This window comes from Hemitrygon akajei, chromosome 19 (assembly GCF_048418815.1).
Source record: "Hemitrygon akajei chromosome 19, sHemAka1.3, whole genome shotgun sequence".
Classification (NCBI taxonomy): domain Eukaryota; kingdom Metazoa; phylum Chordata; class Chondrichthyes; order Myliobatiformes; family Dasyatidae; genus Hemitrygon; species Hemitrygon akajei.
The window spans coordinates 50,125,102-50,146,077 of record NC_133142.1 but is presented as its reverse complement, the minus strand read 5'-3'; the positions used below and the strand labels follow the sequence as shown (position 1 = coordinate 50,146,077).

General features: G+C 40.7%; 1 protein-coding gene across 1 annotated transcript; it reads right to left on the bottom strand.

Moving 5' to 3' along the window:
• Positions 1-643: 643 nt before the first annotated feature.
• LOC140741917 (tumor suppressor candidate 2-like) lies at positions 644-20,972 on the bottom strand. Its single transcript, XM_073072484.1, has 3 exons — positions 20,654-20,972; positions 8,904-9,024; positions 644-1,205 (listed from the first exon to the last, which is right to left on the bottom strand). Exons 1-3 carry the CDS (start codon positions 20,800-20,802, stop codon positions 1,140-1,142), a joined length of 336 nt encoding a protein of 111 aa, XP_072928585.1. The 5' UTR covers positions 20,803-20,972; the 3' UTR covers positions 644-1,139.
• Positions 20,973-20,976: the final 4 nt, after the last annotated feature.

The following is a 20,976-nucleotide window of genomic DNA, read 5'->3' as shown; positions in this document are numbered from 1 at the left end:
GCATTTTGTGTGTCGCTTGGATTCCCAGCATCTGCAAATTCTCTTGAGTTTGGTTTACAAATAAGCCATGCTACACATCTTACTGACAATCTATCACACATTTGCTGAATTCAGCTCAGACAGATTTAAAGAGCTGCAGAGAAATGAAATAAACCAGGATTTCTTTTTCTAATCATCCCTCATTTCCTTATCCCATACTCCATTAAGCCCATCAAGGTCTAAGTCAAATCTTATTTTCCCACCTAATCTCCATAACTTAATGTCTCCTGTGCCCACCACCGATTCTCCTGCTGCTCAGCTAAAGGTAGTTTATGGTACCCAACAAACTTACTAGCAGGCCTTTAGGGTGTAAAAGGAAACCAAGCATCAGGAAACAGATTGAGCCACAGTGAGAATGTGCAAACAGAGATCAAGATCAAACACGGATCCCTGGAGCTGAGACAAGGAGAACCACTGCACCAGTGAGAATGCGCAAACCTGCAGAAATGGGAAGCTTTGCAGCCAAGTTACTTTCTCAGTTTTTTTTTCTCAGCTTGATATAAATTTCCATTTTTACCTTATAGTTTTGGAAGAGTAGGAGTCTATATTTGTATTTTCAAGTGCTTCCTTTTTCATGTGGCATTCAAGTAGCACAAAGTTCAAAGACTCTGTGGAATCTTTTATTATATAGTATGAGAAAATTAACAAACAATAGTCATTCATAAATAAAACCTTGCAACTAATTTTCATAGATATGCCATTATATTTACTGCCAAGTATTGTGCAGATGTGTATATACAGAACTCAAAATGTTTGAACACCCCTAATGACTGCATTAAATTAAAACTACTATTTACATTGTCTTTAAACATATGTCACAGTAATCTAACACAATTACTTGAAATAGCACTGGAGCTCTAGTATACATCTGTACTGTGGTCTTATAAATGAATTCAATTTTAACAGATCACTCTATAGACAATCATACAGAGGAAACGTTAAGTGTTTGGCTCTTAGCATTTAAAAACTACACGGAAATTAAACAGATGCCACACGCTCGTCAGATCAGTCTCCATCACCAACATAGAGGACCATCAAAGGTTCAGCATCTGGCAAACTCCTATAGTCCAGTTTTATTTTGAAAGAAACTTCCATTCCGGTCACACCTCACATAAAACGACAGGGAAATCCACATGGATTCGTGGGTGGTCCAGCTTAACTATACCCTGTGAAAATAATGAACACAGATTAACCAATGAGGGTAGGGAGGTCAAAACCAGTGGGTTTTATTTCAAAGCACTTCCAATATGTTAAGTTTTTATGGTGATCTTTTGCATTAAGTACTGAATTCAATGGTTAGTTCATTTAAGAGTTGACATAGGTTTGATTAACCAAATGGCTTCTAAGCATTGTTACACAATTTGAACTTCAAAAGACCAGTGCCACAAATGCACGACTGAAAGATGTGAACACATGCAATGCAGCATTTGATGGACCAAGTGTGAAGGTGCAGACAGAGACGATAACATTATGGCATTGAAACTAACAAAAACAAAGAGCTTTGACTTTAATTATTAAAACAAAACACCATAAAAAGCTTCAAATGGGGTCTTCATTGTGAAGGCATCTCCCTTTCCACTTACAGAAACTGGAAGATTTCTAGATTTTCAAATTTAATTTCAACTAAAAGTCAATCTTGTCTTTACACGAAGTAACAACCAGTGTTCTTGCATCTAACCAAAACCAATGATCTCTGCTTAAAGTCCTTATAAAACTAGGACAAAGGTCAAATCAGGTCACCAAACAATAGGCAAAATGTTATAACATTGGAAAGTGCAGAGAAAATTCACCAAAATGTTAACTGGGATGGAGCATTTCAGGTATGAGAAATGATTGACTGAAGGCTAGGTCTGTTTTCCCTAAAGGAGATGATTGTCATATACAAAAAGAGGGGCATAGACAGGGTACACCACAGGAAACTTTTCCCCATGTCATAAAACTAGGGGACATAGATTTGGCACAAGAACTAAGAAATTTAAAGGGGATCTCGGAAGGGGGGGTTGCATCTTTTCCACCCAAAGTGTGTCATAAGAACATAAGAAATAGGAGGAGGAGTAGGCCATCTGGCCCGTCGAACCTGCTCTGCCATTCAGTAAGATCATGGCTGATCTGGCCATGGACTCATCTCCACCTATCTGACTAATCTGGGATCAGGTAATGGGGGAGACAGTTAGAGCAGTGTTGTGCTCTGTATGCAGTATGTGGGAGGTCAGGGTAAACACAGTTGTCCCTGATGACCACACCTGCAAAAGGTGCATCCAGCTGCATCTCCTATCAAACCGAGTTAGGGAATTGGAGCAGGTGCTGGATGAACTATGGATCATTCGGGAGGCAGAGGCAGATAGATAGGAGTTATCGGGAGGAAGTCACACCGAAAAGTCAGGAGGTAGGCAAATGGGTGACAGTCAGGAGAGGCGGGGGGGCAGAGAGAGCAGAGCACCCCTGTGGCCGTTCCCATCAACAATAAGTATACCGTTTTGGATGCTGTTGGTGGGGATGACCTACCGGGAACAAGTTGTAGTGGTCCTGTCTCTGGCACTGAGGATGGACCCTCGACTAGGAAGGGGAAGAGGGAAGAGAAGAGAGCGGTAGTGATAGGGGATTCTATAGTCAGGGGGGCAGATAGGAGATTTTGTGGGGAGGATCAGGAGTCTCGGATGGTATGTTGCTTCCCTGGTGCCGGGGTCCGAGACATCTCAGATCGGGTGCAGGTTATTCTCGAGAGGGAGGGCAAGAATCCAGATGTTGTGGTCCATGTAGGGACCAACGATGTGGGTAGGATGAGTGAGGGGGTCCTGTGTAGGGAGCTCAGGGAGTTAGGTGCGAAGCTGAAGAGCAGGACCTCCAGGGTAACAATCTCAGGATTGCTACCTGTGCCACGTGCGAGTGAGGGCTTCAAGTTTTTAGATAATTGGGCTTTGTTCCAGGGAAGGTGGGATCTGTTCCGAAGGGACGGTTTAAACCTGAACTGGAGCGGTACTAACATTCTTGCAGGGAAGTTTGCTGGTGCTTCTTGGGGGGGTTTAAACTAAATTTGCAGGGGTCAGGGATCCAGAATGTGAGAGAGGATAGCGAGAGGAAGAATAAAGGACAGGTGGGGACTGCACGGTTCCAGAATATTAAGTGTGTAGTAGAGAAAGGTGAGGCGGAACAAGTGATAAGGAGGACACATGTACAGAGGGATGGTCTGACGGAACATGGAGTTAAATGTGCAGAAAGAATAAGTAAATTTAGGAAGAACAACAAAATTCTAGGGGCATATAGCCCGATGGGAGTTCGGGGAGCTGGGTTAAGCACAATAGGCAGAGATTCAAACAGAGAGAGGAGAAATGGGCTAAAAATTCTATATCTGAATGCACGAAGTGTCAGAAATAAGGCGGATGAGCTTGAAGCTCAGGTGCGAATGGGTAACTATGATGTTGTTGAGATAACGGAGACATGGCTGCAGGGAGATCAGACCTGGGAAATGAATGTGCAAGGGTAAGGGTATACGTGCTATCATAGGGACAGAAATGTGGGCAGAGGGGGTGGGGTGGCCCTGTTGGTGAGGAATGAGATTCAGTCCTTTGCAAGGGGGGACACAGTGAGAATGTGAAGAGGGTAAGGGGTACGTGTAAAGGGGGTGGGCGAGGGGTAAGTGTAGCAAAATATGTAGACAGGACAAGAGAGAGGTACGTCATTGGGGAAGTAAGGAGAGGTAGATAAAATAAGGTGCTAGGCCAGACGTGGAGACCACAAGGAAAAGGGAACCTACAACCACAAGACAATGTGCTTGGCAAAATATTTTAAGGATACCTATTTCAAGTGTCCTGAAGTACGTCAGTATTAATTCTAGGTATTACGCTTTAACCTTTGCTAAATTCTGAGTAGTTTGTATGCTTAGCTATGCAATAGCCAATCAATTGATGAATTCGAATCGGTAACCATATTTGCAAATGTAGTACCCTGCTTTTGGGTATAAGTATAACCTTTGTAAACCGACAAATTGGGAGTTGGCTACCTTACGCCCAAAGTGCGTGGGGCTGCGAACTCCTCTCTGAATATAAACCGTTTCAGAGGTAATTTCGTGTCTCTGGTGTTTTTCCTCAACTGAGCAGGTAACAGTTACAGGTTGACAATAGGATCAGGAGAAGTGGAGTCTGTGTGGATAGAATTGAGGAACAGTAAGGGCAAAAGGACCCTAATGGGTGTTGTCTATAGGCCACCAAACAGTAGCATGGATATTGGGTGCAAGTTGAATAGGGAGTTAACATTGGCATGTGGCAAAGGTAATGTCGCAGTAGTTATGGGGGATTTCAACATGCAGGTGAACTGGGAGAATCAGGTTGGTGCTGGACCCCAGGATAGGGAGTTTGTACAGTGCCTAAGGGATGCATTCTTGGAACAGCTTGTACGACAGCCGACCAGGGACAAGGCTATTCTGGATTTAGTGTTATGTAATGAACAGGATTTGATAAGCGATCTTGAAGTAAAGGAGCCATTAGGAGGTAGTGATCATAATATGATGTTTTTATCTGCAATTTGAGAAGGATAAGGGCAGCTCGGAGGTGTCAGTGTTGCAGTTGAACAAAGGAGACTATGGAGCCATGAGGGAGGAGCTGGCCAAAGTTAACTGGATGGATATCCTAGCAGAAAAGACAATGGAACAGCAATGGCAGGTATTCTTGGGAATAATACACAAAGGTGCAAAATCAGTTCATCCCCCGAAGGAAGGATTCATTCAAAGGGGGGAAAGGGGCCACAGTGGTTGACAAAGTAAGTCAGAGATTGCATAGCATTAAAAAAAAGTATGACAGAGCTAAGGTGAGTGGGAAGACAGATGATTGGGAAATTTTTAAGGAACAACAGAACTTAACTAAAAAGGCAATATGGGGAGAAAAAATGAGTTACGAACACAAGCTAGCCAGGAATATAAAGGAGGATAGCAAAAGCTTTTTTTTTTGGTATGTGAAGAGTAAGAAGTTAGTTAAGAACAATGTTGGGCCCTTGAAGAATGAATTGGGTGAAATTGTTATGGGAAACAGAGAAATGGCAGAAGAATTTAATAAGTACTTTAGATCTGTCTTCACTAGGGAAGACACAAGCAATCTCCCAGATGTATGGATGGGCCAAGGACATAGGGTAACAGAGGAAATGAAACAGATTAACATTAGGAAGGAAAACGGTGATGAGTAGACTGATGGGACTGAAGGCTGACAAATCCCCAGGTCCAGATGGTCTGCATCCTAGGGTACTAAAGGAGGTGGCCCTGGAAATTGCAGATGCTTTGGTAATCATTTTCCAATGTTCCTTAGATTCAGGATCAGTCCCTGAGGATTGGAGAATGGCTAATGTTATCTCACTTTTTAAGAAAGGAGGGAGGGAGAAAACAGAGAACTATCGTCCTGTCAGCCTAACATCAATAGTGGGGAAGATGCTAGAGTACATTATTAAAGATGAAATAGTGGCATATCTAGATAGCAGTGATAGGATTGGGCCAAGCCAGCATGGATTTACCAAGGGTAAATCATGCTTGACTAATCTATTGGAGTTTTTCAAGGATGTAACCAGGAAGTTAGACAAGGGAGATCCAGTGGATGTAGTGTACCTCGATTTTTGGAAGGCATTTGATAAGGTCCCACATAAGAGATTGGTGGGTAAAATCAAAGCTCATGGCATTGGGGGAAGACATTGACATGGATAGAAAACTGGTTGGCAGATAGAAAGCAAAGGGTAGCGGTGAATGGGTGTTTCTCGGAATGGCAGGTGGTGACTAGTGGGGTGCTACAGGGCTCGGTATTGGGACCACAGCTGTTTACAATTTACGTCAACGATTTAGATGAAGGCATTGAGAACAACATCAGCAAGTTTGCTGATGATACTAAGCTGGGTGGTAGTGTGACATGTGATGAGGATGTTACGAGAATTCAGGGTGACTTGGATAGGCTGGGTGAGTGGGCAGATACTTGGCAGATGACGTTTAATGTGAATAAGTGTGAGGTTATCCACTTTGGGAGTAAGAACAGGAAGGCAGATTATTATCTGAGCGGTGTAGAGTGAGGTAAGGGAGAAATACAAAGAGATCTAAGAGTCCTTGTTCATCGGTCACTGAAGGTGAATGAGCAAGTGCAGCAGGCAGTGAAAAAGGCTAATGGAATGTTGGCCTTTATTACAAAGGGAATTGAGTACAAGAGCAAGGAAATCCTCTTGCATTTGTACAGGGCCCTGGTGAGACCACACCTGGAGTATTGTGTACAGTTTTGGTCTCCAGGGTTAAGGAGGGACATCCTGGCTATAGAGGAAGTGCAGCGTAGATTCACAAGGTTAATTCCTGGGATGTCCGGACTGACTTACGCAGAGAGGTTAGAGAGACTGGGCTTGTACACACTGGAATTAAGGAGATTGAGAGGGGATCTGATTGCAACATATAAGATTATTAAGGGATTGGACAAGATAGAGGCAGCAAATATGTTCCAGATGCTGGGAGAGTCCAGTACCAGAGGGCATGGTTTGAGAATAAGGGGTAGGTCATTTAGGACAGAGTTAAGGAAAAACTTCTTCTCCCAGAGAGTTGTGGGGGTCTGGAATGCACTGCCTCAGAAGGCAGTGGAGGCCAATTCTTTGGATGCTTTCAAGAAGGAGCTAGATAGGTATCTTATGGATAGGGAAATCAAGGGATATGGGGACAAGGCAGGAACCGGGTATTGATAGTAGATGATCAGCCATGATCTCAAAATGGCGGTGCAGGCTCGAAGGGCCGAATGGTCTACTTCTGCGTCTATTGTCTATTTTCCCCATAACCCTTAACTCCCCTAGTATGCAAAAATCTACCTAACCTTGTCTTAAATATACTTACTGAGGTAGCCTCCACTGCTTTATTGGACAGAGAATTTCACAGATTCACCACTCTATGGGAAAAACAGCTCCTCCTCATCTCCGACCTAAATCTAATCCCGCGAATCTTGTGGCTATGTCCTTAGTTTAGTTTCACCTACCAGTGGAGACAACCTTCTTGCCTCTATCTCTTCTATCACTTTCATTTTATACTTCTATAAGATCTCCTCTCATTTTTCTGAATTCCAGCGAGTACAGTTCCAGGTGACGCAACCTCTCCTCGTAGTCTAACCTCCCCAATCTCTGGAATCAACCTGGTGAACCTCCTCTACACCACCTTCAAAGTCAGTATATCCTTCCTCAAGAGACCAGAACTGCATGCGGCCTCACCAGTATCCTGTACAGCTGCAGCGTAACCTCCCTGCTCCTACTTCAATCCCTCTAGCAATGAAGGCCAACATTCCATTTGCCTTCTTGATACCCTGCTGCACCTGCAAACCAACCTTTTGTATCAAGAGCCTGGAATTCACAGCCTGAGAGTGGTGAAAGCAGAGTCACCTAAGCATTTAAACTGCTAGTCAAAATAGTGCAGGAGGTGGGATTATTACAAGAAAGGTTCCTTTGATTGGTGTGGATGTTGTGGGTAGAATGCCCAATTTACCTATGTATGGCTACAAATCTGTAACAGTTTTAGCACATTTTACATGAAAAAAGAGACTGCAGTATGTCCTATAGAAGTCATACAAAACAGACATAGGGGCAAAATGGTCATTCAGCCAGTTGAGTCATTGATTTATTATTCCTCGACCCCATTCTCCTGCCCTCTCCCAGTTACCTTTCACACCTTTTCTAATTAACAACCTATCAACCTCTGCTTTAAAAACACTGATTGACTCAATTTCCACTGCCATTTGTGATGATTTTCACAGATTCACCACTGTCTAAAGAAATCCCTCATCTCTGCTCTAAAGGAACATCCTTGTATTTTGAGACTGTCTCTTATCCTAGACTTCCCCACTATAGGAAACATCATCTCCATGTCCACTCTATCTAGGCCTTTCAATATTTGATGGGTTTCAATGAGATCCCCCTCATTCTTCTAAACTCCAGCGAGTACAGGCCCAGAGCCATCAAATAATCCCCATAATTTAATTCCATCATTCCCAAGGTCATTCTTGTGAATCTTCTCTGAACCCTTCCCCAAGAGGAAGATTGAATAATGCATATTGTTTTACATAACTGACAGGCTCGTGAAAATTTCCAAACAATAAGACTTCAACATGACCACAGCATCTGCAGTGTACTTTGTGTTTAAGACTTCACATGTATTCCCACCGTACAATACTCATCCCTTTTAAATCATTTGTTTCTATATCTCAAACACCTTTATGTAAATATTTAGTTCACCCTTTTGTTTGGAACTACAGTATCACCTGGCTGCATTTCTCTTTATTTACATGGTTAAAACTCAGTAACATAAACTTTTATCACTTCTATAATTGTAAAGAGCCCCAGTTTCTCTTTTTAAATATCTCTCTCAATCTATCAAGCCCGCTTCAGTCTTAGTTAATACCTTTAGCAGCTTCTACACACCCATTCCTTCTGGTAAAGTTAGTCTCCTTGCTAGTCTGACTTAGACTGATTGTTAATGCCCAACTACCATAAGAGGCTGAGAATAGAAAACTCAGCAATTAATAGGCAACTAAGTGGAAAAACTTCCTGCTCCATACAAATACTACATACTATACTGTGATCTACAACATACTCGATACCAACATAACTGTTCTCACATTTGAATTTTCCAGGACCTAACACAATCCATGTGACACTCCAGTGCCATGGTTCAATAATGGTGGCACACTACTTGTATGCAATGGTCACTCTGCTTAACCTATACAGTAACAGTAACCAACCAAACTATTAGATTTAAGAGTCTAAGGGATTCAATACATGTCATCTAAATGTACCCATTCCTTATTAAGATGGAAGTTAAATCAGTCCTTCGCCCTAAGAAAGTAAAATGAATCAACAATATAAAACTTGGCTCTCACCTGAGGTATTAAATTTTTATGAATTCTTTTCAGTTTAGCTTTTTTTCTTCCATTTTTTGTGACGAAGGTTTCTTCATAGAACTCATGAGCCAAATCACCATCTTCATCATAGTACATTGAGCTGCAGGGGCAAAATAAATGTTTGACTAAGTTGTGAATATTTATATTCCCGCTCTGTGGGCAAAACTGTAGCCATCTTTTATTATATGAATATTTGTTAAGTGGCTGCTGCAGCTGAAAAAATCTAAACCTCACTATTTCTCTGCCAAATTATCTAATTAAGTGAAAATGGTGCTTTTATTGCACTGTGGGGCTTGTCTTTCAAAGGGTTTTACATCCAAATATGTACTGCTAAGAAAACAAAGTACCCATTCAGATCAAGTTTAATATGTTATTATTGATATACAGTTCTTGGGGTGAACTCCCAAGCAAAAGTTCTGATTCCCTGAGAATATTACCAACTCTCCTGATGATCTTTCAGTAATGCCAGCTCAATTATAAAAGAAAATGGTGGTGGGCTTGCTAGGTTTGTGTATGTGTATTTGTAACTAGATCATTCAATCAGTTATTGTAAAGGCTGGATACCCAACTGAATTTTTGTCCTATGGAAAATTTCATTAATGCTAGAAATGTACACAAGTTTAATGTTTAACTTTTCCATTTCCATACTTTGCTAAGTTACTCCAAATTAAAGTCTAAACAACTGAATAAAATTTAAAAAAGCTTTTAGTAACTGACTTATAACCGTTAGAATGTCCCAGTTTAATCTCCAAATGTGTCTTTGATTAGCTGATTACTACAGCAATATAACTGGTTTCAAAGTGCCTACTGTTTGCGCGAGGAGGGAGTGGAAAGCGGAATAAAATAAATCAGGCTGATGTCAGCTCCCAACTGCTATCTGGTTACCTATACTGAGTGTGTGTATTGGATGCCAGATGAGAACAGGATCAGGTTTGCCTGTTATACCCTCCACAATTGAACAGCCTGGAACACTCACTGTCTAGGCTCACACATGAAGAATGGCCACTTTGGTGATGGCTGCCAGCACTCATGGAACCGTGCCCATCAAGAGTCAGCACCTTCAGGAGGGAAGAAAACTGGAGGAAAAATTATGCAAAAGAACACCTTAAATAAAAAGTCAAAATATTATGATAAACAGATGCAAAAGACCTAATAGACACCCCAGAATTTAAATAACTTTGGGTCATGTTGCACTAGTGGTTGTTTGCACACTTAGAACGATCAATTTATTTTTTAATGTATATATAGTTCTGGTTAATTGGCCATCAGTTAATCAGGGCAGTTGCTGAGATGAAACAACTCTTAAATAATAAAAACAAATCAAGAAAATAACTGGGTTTCCCTTAGTTTATTTGGGACACTATGCCACTTAATTGGGGCAGTAGACTGTTGCCAAACATTTTCTAACTAGTGTCAGTCATTAGACATAACACCGTGTTTAGAGCAAACAGTTTTAAATACCTTCACTTGAGTGTGTTTGTATTCAAAACACAGTATTTAAGGTCCCTGATAGTTGGCAAGTTATAAACAGTAAGACAATTCAGAACTGTTTTACTCTCTACGGTTTCAAGCATTCGGGCTTGGAATACCAGAAAGGGCTAGGAGTGAAAGTTGAGCAATTTCACTACTTGAAGTTAGGAACTATGAAGAATTTGAAGGTATCGACAATCATCTTGAATGTTACAATGAAAACTAAGATTTGGAGTATTCAATTGTCAAAAACACTGTATAAAGTTAGTCCACTCTCTGCACAGGGTGCCTGCTCTGATTTTGTACGTTTACTGTCAATCAAATGAACACAGCAGCGTACACTGGATAAATTCCTCTATCGATAACGATCAGGAACCAGTAATACTGTAATAGTTTTTGTTGTGTTCTCATTTTTTCTGTATTTCATTTAAATACACAATTTGCTATTCAGTTAAATGGTAGTTTGTCTTTAATACTTTTTAAAATTATTTCCATGAATCTTTGGTTAATTGGGGCAGCCACCTAATTGGACAAAAATGTCTGGCCCTGATGTCTCAATTAACTGGAATCCACTGTATTCCTTCCCCAGTTATGAATGAAAGAAAAAGTGAGACAGGATTTTAAAATGAAAGGAGCTACTCTGAAATCTGACCAAACTACATTGATGCATAGATCCTCCAACCAACTTATTACCTGAAGCAAAAAAAAGGCTAGAAAACACTTGGCTTGAAGTGACTGAAATAAAATTGTAAGGAAACAAAACTCTCAATGTCTAGGTGCACTTACTATGTGTCACCTCTGCCATAGAGAATGCACATCCCAAATTCAAACCCTGAAGTTCCATCAGTAAATGCTGCCTAGTGTTAAGGCTCAGCATTTTTGAAACCAACTTGAACTTCATTGATTTTAATATATTTTGATTAGAGTGCTTCCTAGAAGACTTAGCCTCATGATTTGGCAATTGAGAGTCAGAATTTAAACTGCAGGATAATGAATATTTTCTAGTAACCACAAAGACTCACCATTAGAATTTCTGCACAGGATAGACATTTCTCCTGACAAATTTCCTTAATCCTAACCTGTCGTTAATAGATATCGACAAATAAAGGACAGCTAAGGTAATAAAATAGTAAAAGCATGATTAGAAAGGTGGCAGACAAGAGTAATACCACTTTATGTACTCTATTAAATAAGCTTCACATTTCATAATAATCTAGGAACTAATTGCATGACATATCCAGAAGAGTTAGAGCACTCTGCAGTTAAGCAGTGATCAAACTGAAGTCATGCCTTGTGTAATATTGAACTTTTTGCCATTTCAAATTATAAAACATTGCTTAAGTAAATCTGTCCCAGGTTATCCGCAACCAGGCCATATAAGGGGAAGAACACTGCTAAACTCAACTAACATCAAGTACACAAGATGCTGATTGTCCAATGTCTTACATCAAAATACATTTGAAACAAGTACCCTTAGGCTACTTTTTCCAGAACAAATTAGCAAAAACCTATAAAGTTTAAACTTCACCTTTAGCTTTGTGGTGCTAGAGTCTCAAATTAGGGGGGGAGAGGGGGAGAGGGGGAGAGGGGGGGAGGGGGGGAGGGGGGGAGGGGGGGAGGGGGGGAGGGGGGGAGGGGGGGAGGGGGGAGGGGGGAGAGAGGGGGGAGAGGGAGAGTGTGTGTGTGTTATATACACACACACATACAGCTGACTAGTTATAGCAGGCCATTTGTTTAACAATTGCATACAAAAAGTTCATGTGTCCTGAGCTTTACCATTTTTGCATTCATTCTCATGTGGTTGGGAAGGGCAAGAAGTAGTCGGGATATAGTTGTGGATGGGTAAAAGAAGCTGATTTGTATTGTCCCACACACATTTCGTTAGGTTTTATGATTAGACAAAAAATGCAATAGACCATTCACATAAATAGTGGCTTCAAAAGGTCAGAGACCCAATTTTCTGACAGCTTACATCCTGAGGCATTAGCAAGGAGTGAGGATACTCTTCACTTGCCTGGATGAGTTCAAGATGTTCAGCACCACAAAGGGCAAAGCAGCCTGCATGATTGGTACCTTGTCCACCACCATGAACGTACATGTACATCAACATACACAAAATGCACCATTTATTCATCTAGGCTACAACAACAGCACCTCCCAAAACAATCTCTAGCTCTAAGAACTCCTCATCATTGTAGGAGAACCTTCACAAAAAAAGACTGATGTGGTTTAAGTCAGCAGCAACTACCTGTTTCTAAAGGACAATTAAGGATAGGGAATGAACCTCACATTGCCAGCAACTCTCAGATCCTGAAAATGAAAATAATTAAGGGTGGGCAGCTATGCAGAAACCATTAATATTAAACACCCTGACTGTCATTCATGCTGCTTGTCTTTTACGTTTAATACATACACGTTCTTCACATAAGTTCACCACTATTATTTTGCCCTTCAACGCACATATTTAACATAGAAAGTTCATAATTTTCCTACATTCTGAAAATTAGGTACGAAAGAAACCCAAGTCTAACTAGCCATGTAGTTTTGAACTTAATTTGAAATCTCACATCAACCAAATCTTTTTGCACATTTAAGAGTTTTGCATTTATGGTGTTACCTATCAAACCATTTCATGAATGTTGAAAAAATAAGATATAAAGCAGCAATACAACTCAATTAAATCAGTATCATTCAGTAAACAGAATCTGGAACTCCAATTACTTGGTCAATGTGTGACCTTTGCATTCAGAATCACAAATAGGCAAGCAAATCACTGTTAAGCAGATCTGGACCATCAAAAATAATTGGCAACATTCACTGAATGTGCAACAATTAGTTATAGAATCTTATTTTCCAGTTCTGCTTGTCTACTTGTATCTAAAATTTGACTGAAATCTTATTGCTATCAGAGTAATAATTTGCCAGTGAATATTAACAGTTGGCTGTTTATTAGCATAGCAATTCAGCCCTGGAATAATAAAGGGCAGATTTCTATTATGTAATGTACTCTGCAACTGTAAATTCACTACAGAATCAATTTAAGGTGAAAAGCAAAGCAGTAACCTCTAGAAGAACTCAACATCAAACCATCAGTACACTCAAAACTTGCTGTTACTGTATCCCACAGCTCTGATTCACTATAGTGCTTTTGGTCCTCCAGGACAAACACGACTGGTACTTAACACCCATGTGTTATTTTAGACAACTTGACTCAAGCTGCTCATTATGCTGAAAAAAAACTGGCTTGGAACTCTGCTTTTCACAAGGCTACACCAGATATCTGATGTGAAATCTTGCCCTTTGCCAGTACTGCCTCAGCAATGAATTGACGACAGCCTTTTGTGGAGAGGTCTCCGAGGGTTAGTGTTGGGCGGACCAGGAGAGTAATGTGACCATTTTGCACTGAGAACAAAGTTTCTCACTTTGATATGAGAACAAGCACAAGTTGGGATCAGTGTTAAAAAAATGTCAGTGTATTTGGAAACCTCACATAGTACTGCAAATGTTTCCCAAACCAACACAGGATAGTCTCATATTTTTAGATTTTTAAACATCTTCTCTCAGGAAGTTTTCCTTGTCTGTTAAAAAAAAAATGCCCGATTCTAAATAAACACACCTCTCTCAGCTATGGCAGTTGTGCCATGCAATTAAAAACACACAAGTGTTTGGAGGTCCAAGATTCCCCATGACAAATCAAACACAGGGGTTAAAGGAGTTCAGATATTCTGAGGGAAATTTCACAAGGGTAGAAACAGGAGAGAATACCAGATGATTGGTTAACTACACTTTTAATGACTGCATCAATGATTGGATTATTGTAGGCATGAAAAAAAGGCGTTTCAACTCAGCATTTAATACTATTACCCCCTCAGTAGTGATACTAATCAACAAGCTTCAAAGCCTGGGCCTTTAATTAGATCCGTACTTCCTCATCAGGAAACCAGTCAGTGCAGATCAATAAAAATATCGGCTTCTTGATGACAATCAACACAAACACACTTCAAGGACGTGTGCTGAGCCTACTGCTCTAATCTCTCTACACCCATGACTACATGGCTCAGTACAGCTCAACTACCATCTATAAATTCACTGATGACACTGCTGTCGTTGGCAGGATCTCAGATAGCAATGAAGTGGTGTACAGGAGTGAGATAGATCAGCTGGTTGAGCAGTGTCGTAACAACAATCTTGCACTCAATGTCAGCAAGACCAAAGAATTGATTGTGGACTTCAGGAAGGGGAAATTGGGAGACATACACCCGTCTTCACTGAAGGTTCAGTAGTGGAAAAGGTGAGCATTTTCAAAGGCATCAACATCTCAAAGGATATATTCTGGGTCCAACATATTGATGCTATCATGAAAGCATGCTAGTGGCTATGTACTCAGAGTCTGAGTAGATTTATTACGTCAAAAGATGTTAACAAATTTCTACAGATGTATGACGGAGAGCATTCAGACTGGTTGCATCACAGCCTGGCCTGGAGGTTCCAACACACAAGATCAAGAGGCACAAGCCTCCCCAACATCAAGGGCATCTTCAAAAGGCAACGTCTCAAAGCAGCATCCATCATTAAGGACCCTCAATGTCCAGGACATGCCATCTTCTCATTCCTACCTTAAGGGAGATCAGGAGCCTAAAAACACTCAACATTTTGGAACAGTTTTTCCCCCTCTGTGGATTTTTGACCAGGCCTCATTCTCTTTTGCACTATTTATTTTTTATTGCTGCCATAAAACAACAAATTTCATGATATATCAGTGATAATAAATTTGACTGGATTAAGATGAGGTGGAAACAGAAAATAACATTGAAACTAAACTTCTATATTTCAAGTTTTTAAATAATTTGACCCAACTATAGATGTATTATTTTGATCTGTAATTACATTGAATTCTGGTTAATTGGGACATCAGAACCAGTACATTGTCGCCAAATTAGTGGCTGCCCCAATTAGCTGAAGTTTCACAAAAATAATTTAAAAAGTATAAAAAATATAAGCTACAGTACTATTTAAATTAAATACAGAAGAAATTGGAACTCTACCAAGACTGCAGTACTATAAAACTGCACTTTAGTTCCTAATATTTATGGATGCAGCCATGTATTTTTGATTGACTATAAATGAACATATGCAGCGCAGTGAGTGCAGATCATCCACTGCCTTCAAACAATGCTTTCGATTATTACCTCCAAATCTTCACTTTCATAGTAACATTCAAGATGATTGTTGATACCTTCAAATTCTTCGTCATTCCTAACTTGAAGTAGTTTTATTTTCATACCTGGCCATTTCTAGCATCTCCAAGCTGGAATGCTTGAAACCACAGTGAGTAACACAGTTCCAGACTGTCTTACTGCTTACTGCCAACTATCAGTGACACAAAACACTAATTTTTTTTAATACGAACACACACGTGACACTACTGTTACGAATGTGCCACAACTCTGAGGGGCCGAAGGGTACAAAGTAGCCCCCTCCTTTTCGAGAGTCGCAAGATCGCTATTAATTCAGGTCTGGGACCCAGGAAATGAGAGAGAGACATCCAGAATACACAAGGCTTGGAATGTGTCCTGGCCTCAGCAAGGTGGAACCCTTGATAACAGCTATTGTCTCTTGGAGACGGAATTGTGTATTGAGTACTGTACTATTCATTGAAGCCCCTCAGGGAATGACCAGAGTGGGCTAGTTGAGGGATTGCATCATCCCAACCTGATTGACATCTGAGACCCCGTGAGTAAGGATAAAAGAGGGTCTGGGGAACAACCCCTTTAGACACACCAGGAGAAACATATGAGACCGGTGGAGGCTTGTGTGTGTGTCCATCCTTGCCCGGATGATAAGTCTTCCACAGAACGGCCTTGCTAAAGGACGAATACAGATCAAGATCTGATAAAGGAAAGCCGGCAAGTTTCTAAAATCTCTCTCTTGACTTCAACCAAAGACTGCAGCCCGAATGAACTGAGTGACTTTTATATTTCCATCGGACAATACATTATCCCCTAGACGATAGAGCTTATTTATTATTGATTATTATTATAACCGCACTTTTAGATTTAGTATTGACGACGTATATTATCTATGTTTGCATTGATATTATTTTTGTGTATTTTTACTAATAAATACTGTTAAAAATAGTACCATCAGGCTTCAACGGACCTCTCTATCTTTGCTGGTAAGTGACCCAGTTACGGGGTTCGTAACACTACATAAAAATTGTTCGCTCTACACACGGTGCAATCTCGGACAGGCACACAACATACACAGAAACTTCAGCAAGTCTCTTGTCCCAATTAAGCGGCTTAGTGTCCCAAAAAGGAATCCTGGCTATTTTCTCGATTTGGTTTTGTTATTTAAGAGATGTCCCCCGATGGCCGAATTAACCAGAGTCCACTGTATATGACTGATAAGATTCGGAATACTGCACTTTAGGTGAGTAAACTTTCCTGGATTTTTGTGTGTTTGGAGCACAGGCTTGATTTTCATTAAATGATAATTAGGCCGATTTTACCAAAAGACTTCACTTGACACTCTGCCAATCAGCAAACCAATTATAGCTCGTTTGACTTGTTCTTTTCCAAAGTTGAAGTGGGATTCTTGGCAAGAGGATTAAAACCATTCACGATTTCCCATTATGGGCAAATGTGTAATAGAAACTAAAGGCTCAAATATGGGCAACAGATATTTTCTGACGATCAAATACAAGACAGTATCCTTAGGTGAATAATCATGTAATTATAAAAACAGTATTCTGTATATACTCAGCAGGTCAGGCAGCACCTGTGAAGAGAGAAACAATTTACAGTTCAGTTCAATGGTCTTTCATCAGGACAAGGAACAGAGAAACAGATTAAGATGCAGAAAGGGCAAAGGGTGAAAAAAGGGTGATCAGAAAGAGGAAAGATGTAAATGAGAGGAATGATATAGTAAGTAAAAGGCTCAAATGTAGAATATTCTGAAATTATCAAAGAAACACAAAGAATGCTACAAATTATATTAGAGAAGGCTCTAATTTGAATTTCTAAAAGATGTGTTGTTCCTGATGAAAGAATGTAGGAGGTCAAAAACAGATCAAAGTACAAAAGGGATGGAAAATTAAAGTGACAGTTGATTAGAAGCTTAGGGCCACAACTGTGGACTGAACCAAATATAGAAGCCACATTGCGAACAAGAAGTGACTGAATATTGCATAGAATATTGCACACACACAGAAAATGTGTTCTGGATTGTGAACAGGAAGGTTACAAATATGCATTAATTGGATTTACTATTGCTGAATGAAAATAGGTAATGGAAATTAAAATATTTTGAAATGATTTTCAGACGGGATGAAAAATCCAACCCTAAGACCTTAATCAGGATCAAACTGCTACAAGGCAAGAACATCAAAATTCCTAATATACAACTCACAGTTTGGAGCAAGGAGCTGCCAACCGAACAGAGAAATAGAAAATGCTAGCAGTGCTTGTGAGGCAGCATCAGTGGAGAAATATTCAAGACAGGAATATTTCAGAACTAGAATTCTATTATTTGAAAAATCTTTGCCGTTTTATGGTTAAAATTTCCCCATGCCATTTTCTTTTCCAAAATGGCAACTGTTGTTCTCACCACTGGCAGTATCTGGGTTAATTGATGCTAGTTCATACCCTAGCAGACAAGTGAATTTAAAATGGCCAACAAAACAGCAATGCAAATTACATTAAATCTGGCTTGCCAAAGTCTGGAACCCAGAGCAATTAGCAAATAACTAAAGATCAACAGCATCTCCCAACCCACTGATAGGGTACCAGTGGAAAAGTCATTTTACTCGAGTCACTGTGGAGCAGGGTTTCAATCTGAAACATTGACAATTGCTTTCTCCTCAAAGATGCTGATTGGTTTGCTTGAGTTTCTCCATCACCGTTTGCTGCTTCGTACTTTATACAACTATCTAAAGCTCTCTTGCTTAATGTCAACTCTGCACATTCATTGCAATGCACCTTCCATATAACTCATATTACAAAAAGCACAAGAGCCCTGTAGAACTCGACTGAAAAAAAAAGGCTTCCAGTCATTAAAAATGTGTCAACTGCCTTCTGCTACCTGCCACTGAGCAAATTTATTAATAACCTTCTCCTTTTGGATACAATGGACTTTTGATCAACCTACAACTGGAGCTTGTCAAAGCCCATTAGGCACTTCAATGGCTTCCTCTTCCTTGTGAAGACAGCTAAGAAGTATTCATTAAGAACCCAATTAATATTTTTCCACTTCCAGACAAAGGTAAATGGAAACTTTCAATCTCTGATAGTTGTCCTAATTTTATGTAAAACAAGATCTCTGGATTTAATTTTTTCTCTTGCAGTATTCTTTCATGACTTAATTTCCAATGTTCTTCTTAATTTCACTCTGTCTAGCCTTAAATTGTCAGCATTCTCACATGCATAAACTGCTTTTCAGTCACATGCACTCAATTTTACTTTCAAGTCACGACCATGTAGGTTGAGATGCCTCCACACAAACCAGTCTTCGCTCAGCATTGTACAGTGTGATTCAGTTAAAAAGCTTTGGTGCACTTGAGACCACTGTCAGTACAGAACCTAAGCAATATTACACTGTCATAAAGCTAGGTCTTAAATTATTCAGGTAGACAGACTACTCAAAAATGAAAGTTATAATAAAAATGAACCAAAACTAATTATGGAAACAAATGTATGAATCAATTGCTGTATAAATCAAATCTGAGATCTTTGAAGCCAGATTCACATCTCAAATCCCTCAGAACTAGTCAAGAAATGATAGTGATTTTTGATGGTTTTTCCCTATAATGTTATTTGCCTGCCAGGAGGCAGATAATTTGTTTGAACAGCTAAGATATTGTACAAGCTTTCAGTTAGATAAGTCTTTTAACCTTTTCAAGCCCAGAACTAATGTCATCTTTAACTATTCAACAATCATATACCTAAATAATACATCTACTTTGAATTTTGAAATCATTATATTTGTAAGTGCAAAGCAATGTGTGCTGTGACAAACAGGAATCCTCATGAGAAAAAGTGCATTTAGTGGCCACTGTATTAGGTACAGGAGGTACGTAATAAAGTGGTCATTGAATATATTTGTGATATTTTGCTGCTTTAGCCCATCCAATTCAAGATTCAACATGTTATTGTGCTCTGCACATCCCTGTTAACATCTGATCATTTGAGTTACTGTTGCCTTCTTGTCAACTTGAACCTGCCCGGCCATTCTCCTCTGAGCTCCCTCATTAACAAGGTGTTTCTTCCCACAGAACTGCTCATTGAATGTGTTTTGTTTCTCACATCATTCTCTGTAAACTCCAGAGACTGGTCTGTGTGAAAATCCCAGGAGACCAGCAGTTTTTGAGATATTGGAACCACCCCATCTGGCACAAACAATGATTCCACAGTCAAAGTCACTTAGATCACATTTCTTCCTCATTCTGATGTATGGTCTGAACAACTGAACCTCTTGACATTGTCTGCATGCTTTTATGCCTTGAGCTGCTGCCACCTGATTGGCTGACAATATTCCCTCTAATTTTTTTTTAACAGTGGAAATTTTCCATGGCTTGAAAACTGCACAACACTTTATATCATCATAGAAAATTCCAGCTGTGCCGTAAAGGTTACGTGTGCAGGAGTGTTTCAGTGACTGTGATGCTGCGCAGCTTAGAAGAGAAAGGTGGTGTTTAAATAGATGCTTGCATTAACGAGGGGTACCTCATAAAGCGGGCACTGAGTGTACTTACACTGAATAACAGTGATAGTAATTTGAAGAAACGGGTTCCTTTAGTGAGCCTTGAAAAGTGTTGACACCATAACAGCTAGATGTGCAGTCACTTTCCCTCCCAATTAACTACAGGTTCATAGGGTCTCCAATGGGAATTCATCAGAGCGGCAATTAAAAGAAAGATAAACAGGAGAGTATGGCAACGAGCGAACTTCTCACTGGGAGCCGTTCCACCTACAAGAATGCAAAACCAACACTAAGCACTAAACAAATAAGACTAAAAACATCGCGTGGTGCGAATTAAAAACACCAAATGCAAACCACTGAATAATACCCGTCTTGTAATATTTTGTCTGTACACCACCCAGCCTCACACCTGCCTACACAAGAGAAACCTCCCGACCCAGCCTTCAAACCCACCTACACCCACTCAATTCCCGGGTTCCACACCACCCCGAGGCCTTCCCCACCCCAATCAGTCTCCTCAGCCACATACCCCACCCCGGCTCTTCCACCCCACCCCTTACCTCCTGCGGCTGAATACGAAGGGGGTGGCACCTAGCCGCCCGCTGCGGTACCGGGCCAGGCTCTGCTGGCGCTCGCCGTCGGCCGTGTCGGCGACGGCGCCCGAGCCGAAGGGCCAGAAACTGCGGCCTTTGGAACTGCTGCCGCCCATGTCAGCGGGAGACCATCCCCAGCGGCCGGGCTCGGGGGACGGGGAGAGGCCGGAACCGGGGCCACCACCGCCTGTCGTTCCCCTTCTCCTCACTCGTGTCAGCGAAAGCCACAAGGACCCCACCTGCGCCCAGGAACTGTCTACGCAGCCGCCTGACAGACGAACAACTTCCGC

What these genes read in the sequence shown, in the direction of transcription:
- LOC140741917 (XM_073072484.1), bottom strand. Translation starts at nt 20,802, where the DNA reads ATGGGCGGCAGCAGTTCCAAAGGCCGCAGTTTCTGGCCCTTCGGCTCG. An exon ending in TTCGTATTCAGCCGCAGGAG is followed by an intron (nt 9,025 to 20,653) that starts GTAAGGGGTGGG and finishes TTGCCCCTGCAG; the next exon opens with CTCAATGTACTATGATGAAG. An exon ending in ATAAAAATTTAATACCTCAG is followed by an intron (nt 1,206 to 8,903) that starts GTGAGAGCCAAG and finishes TTATTTTCACAG; the next exon opens with GGTATAGTTAAGCTGGACCA.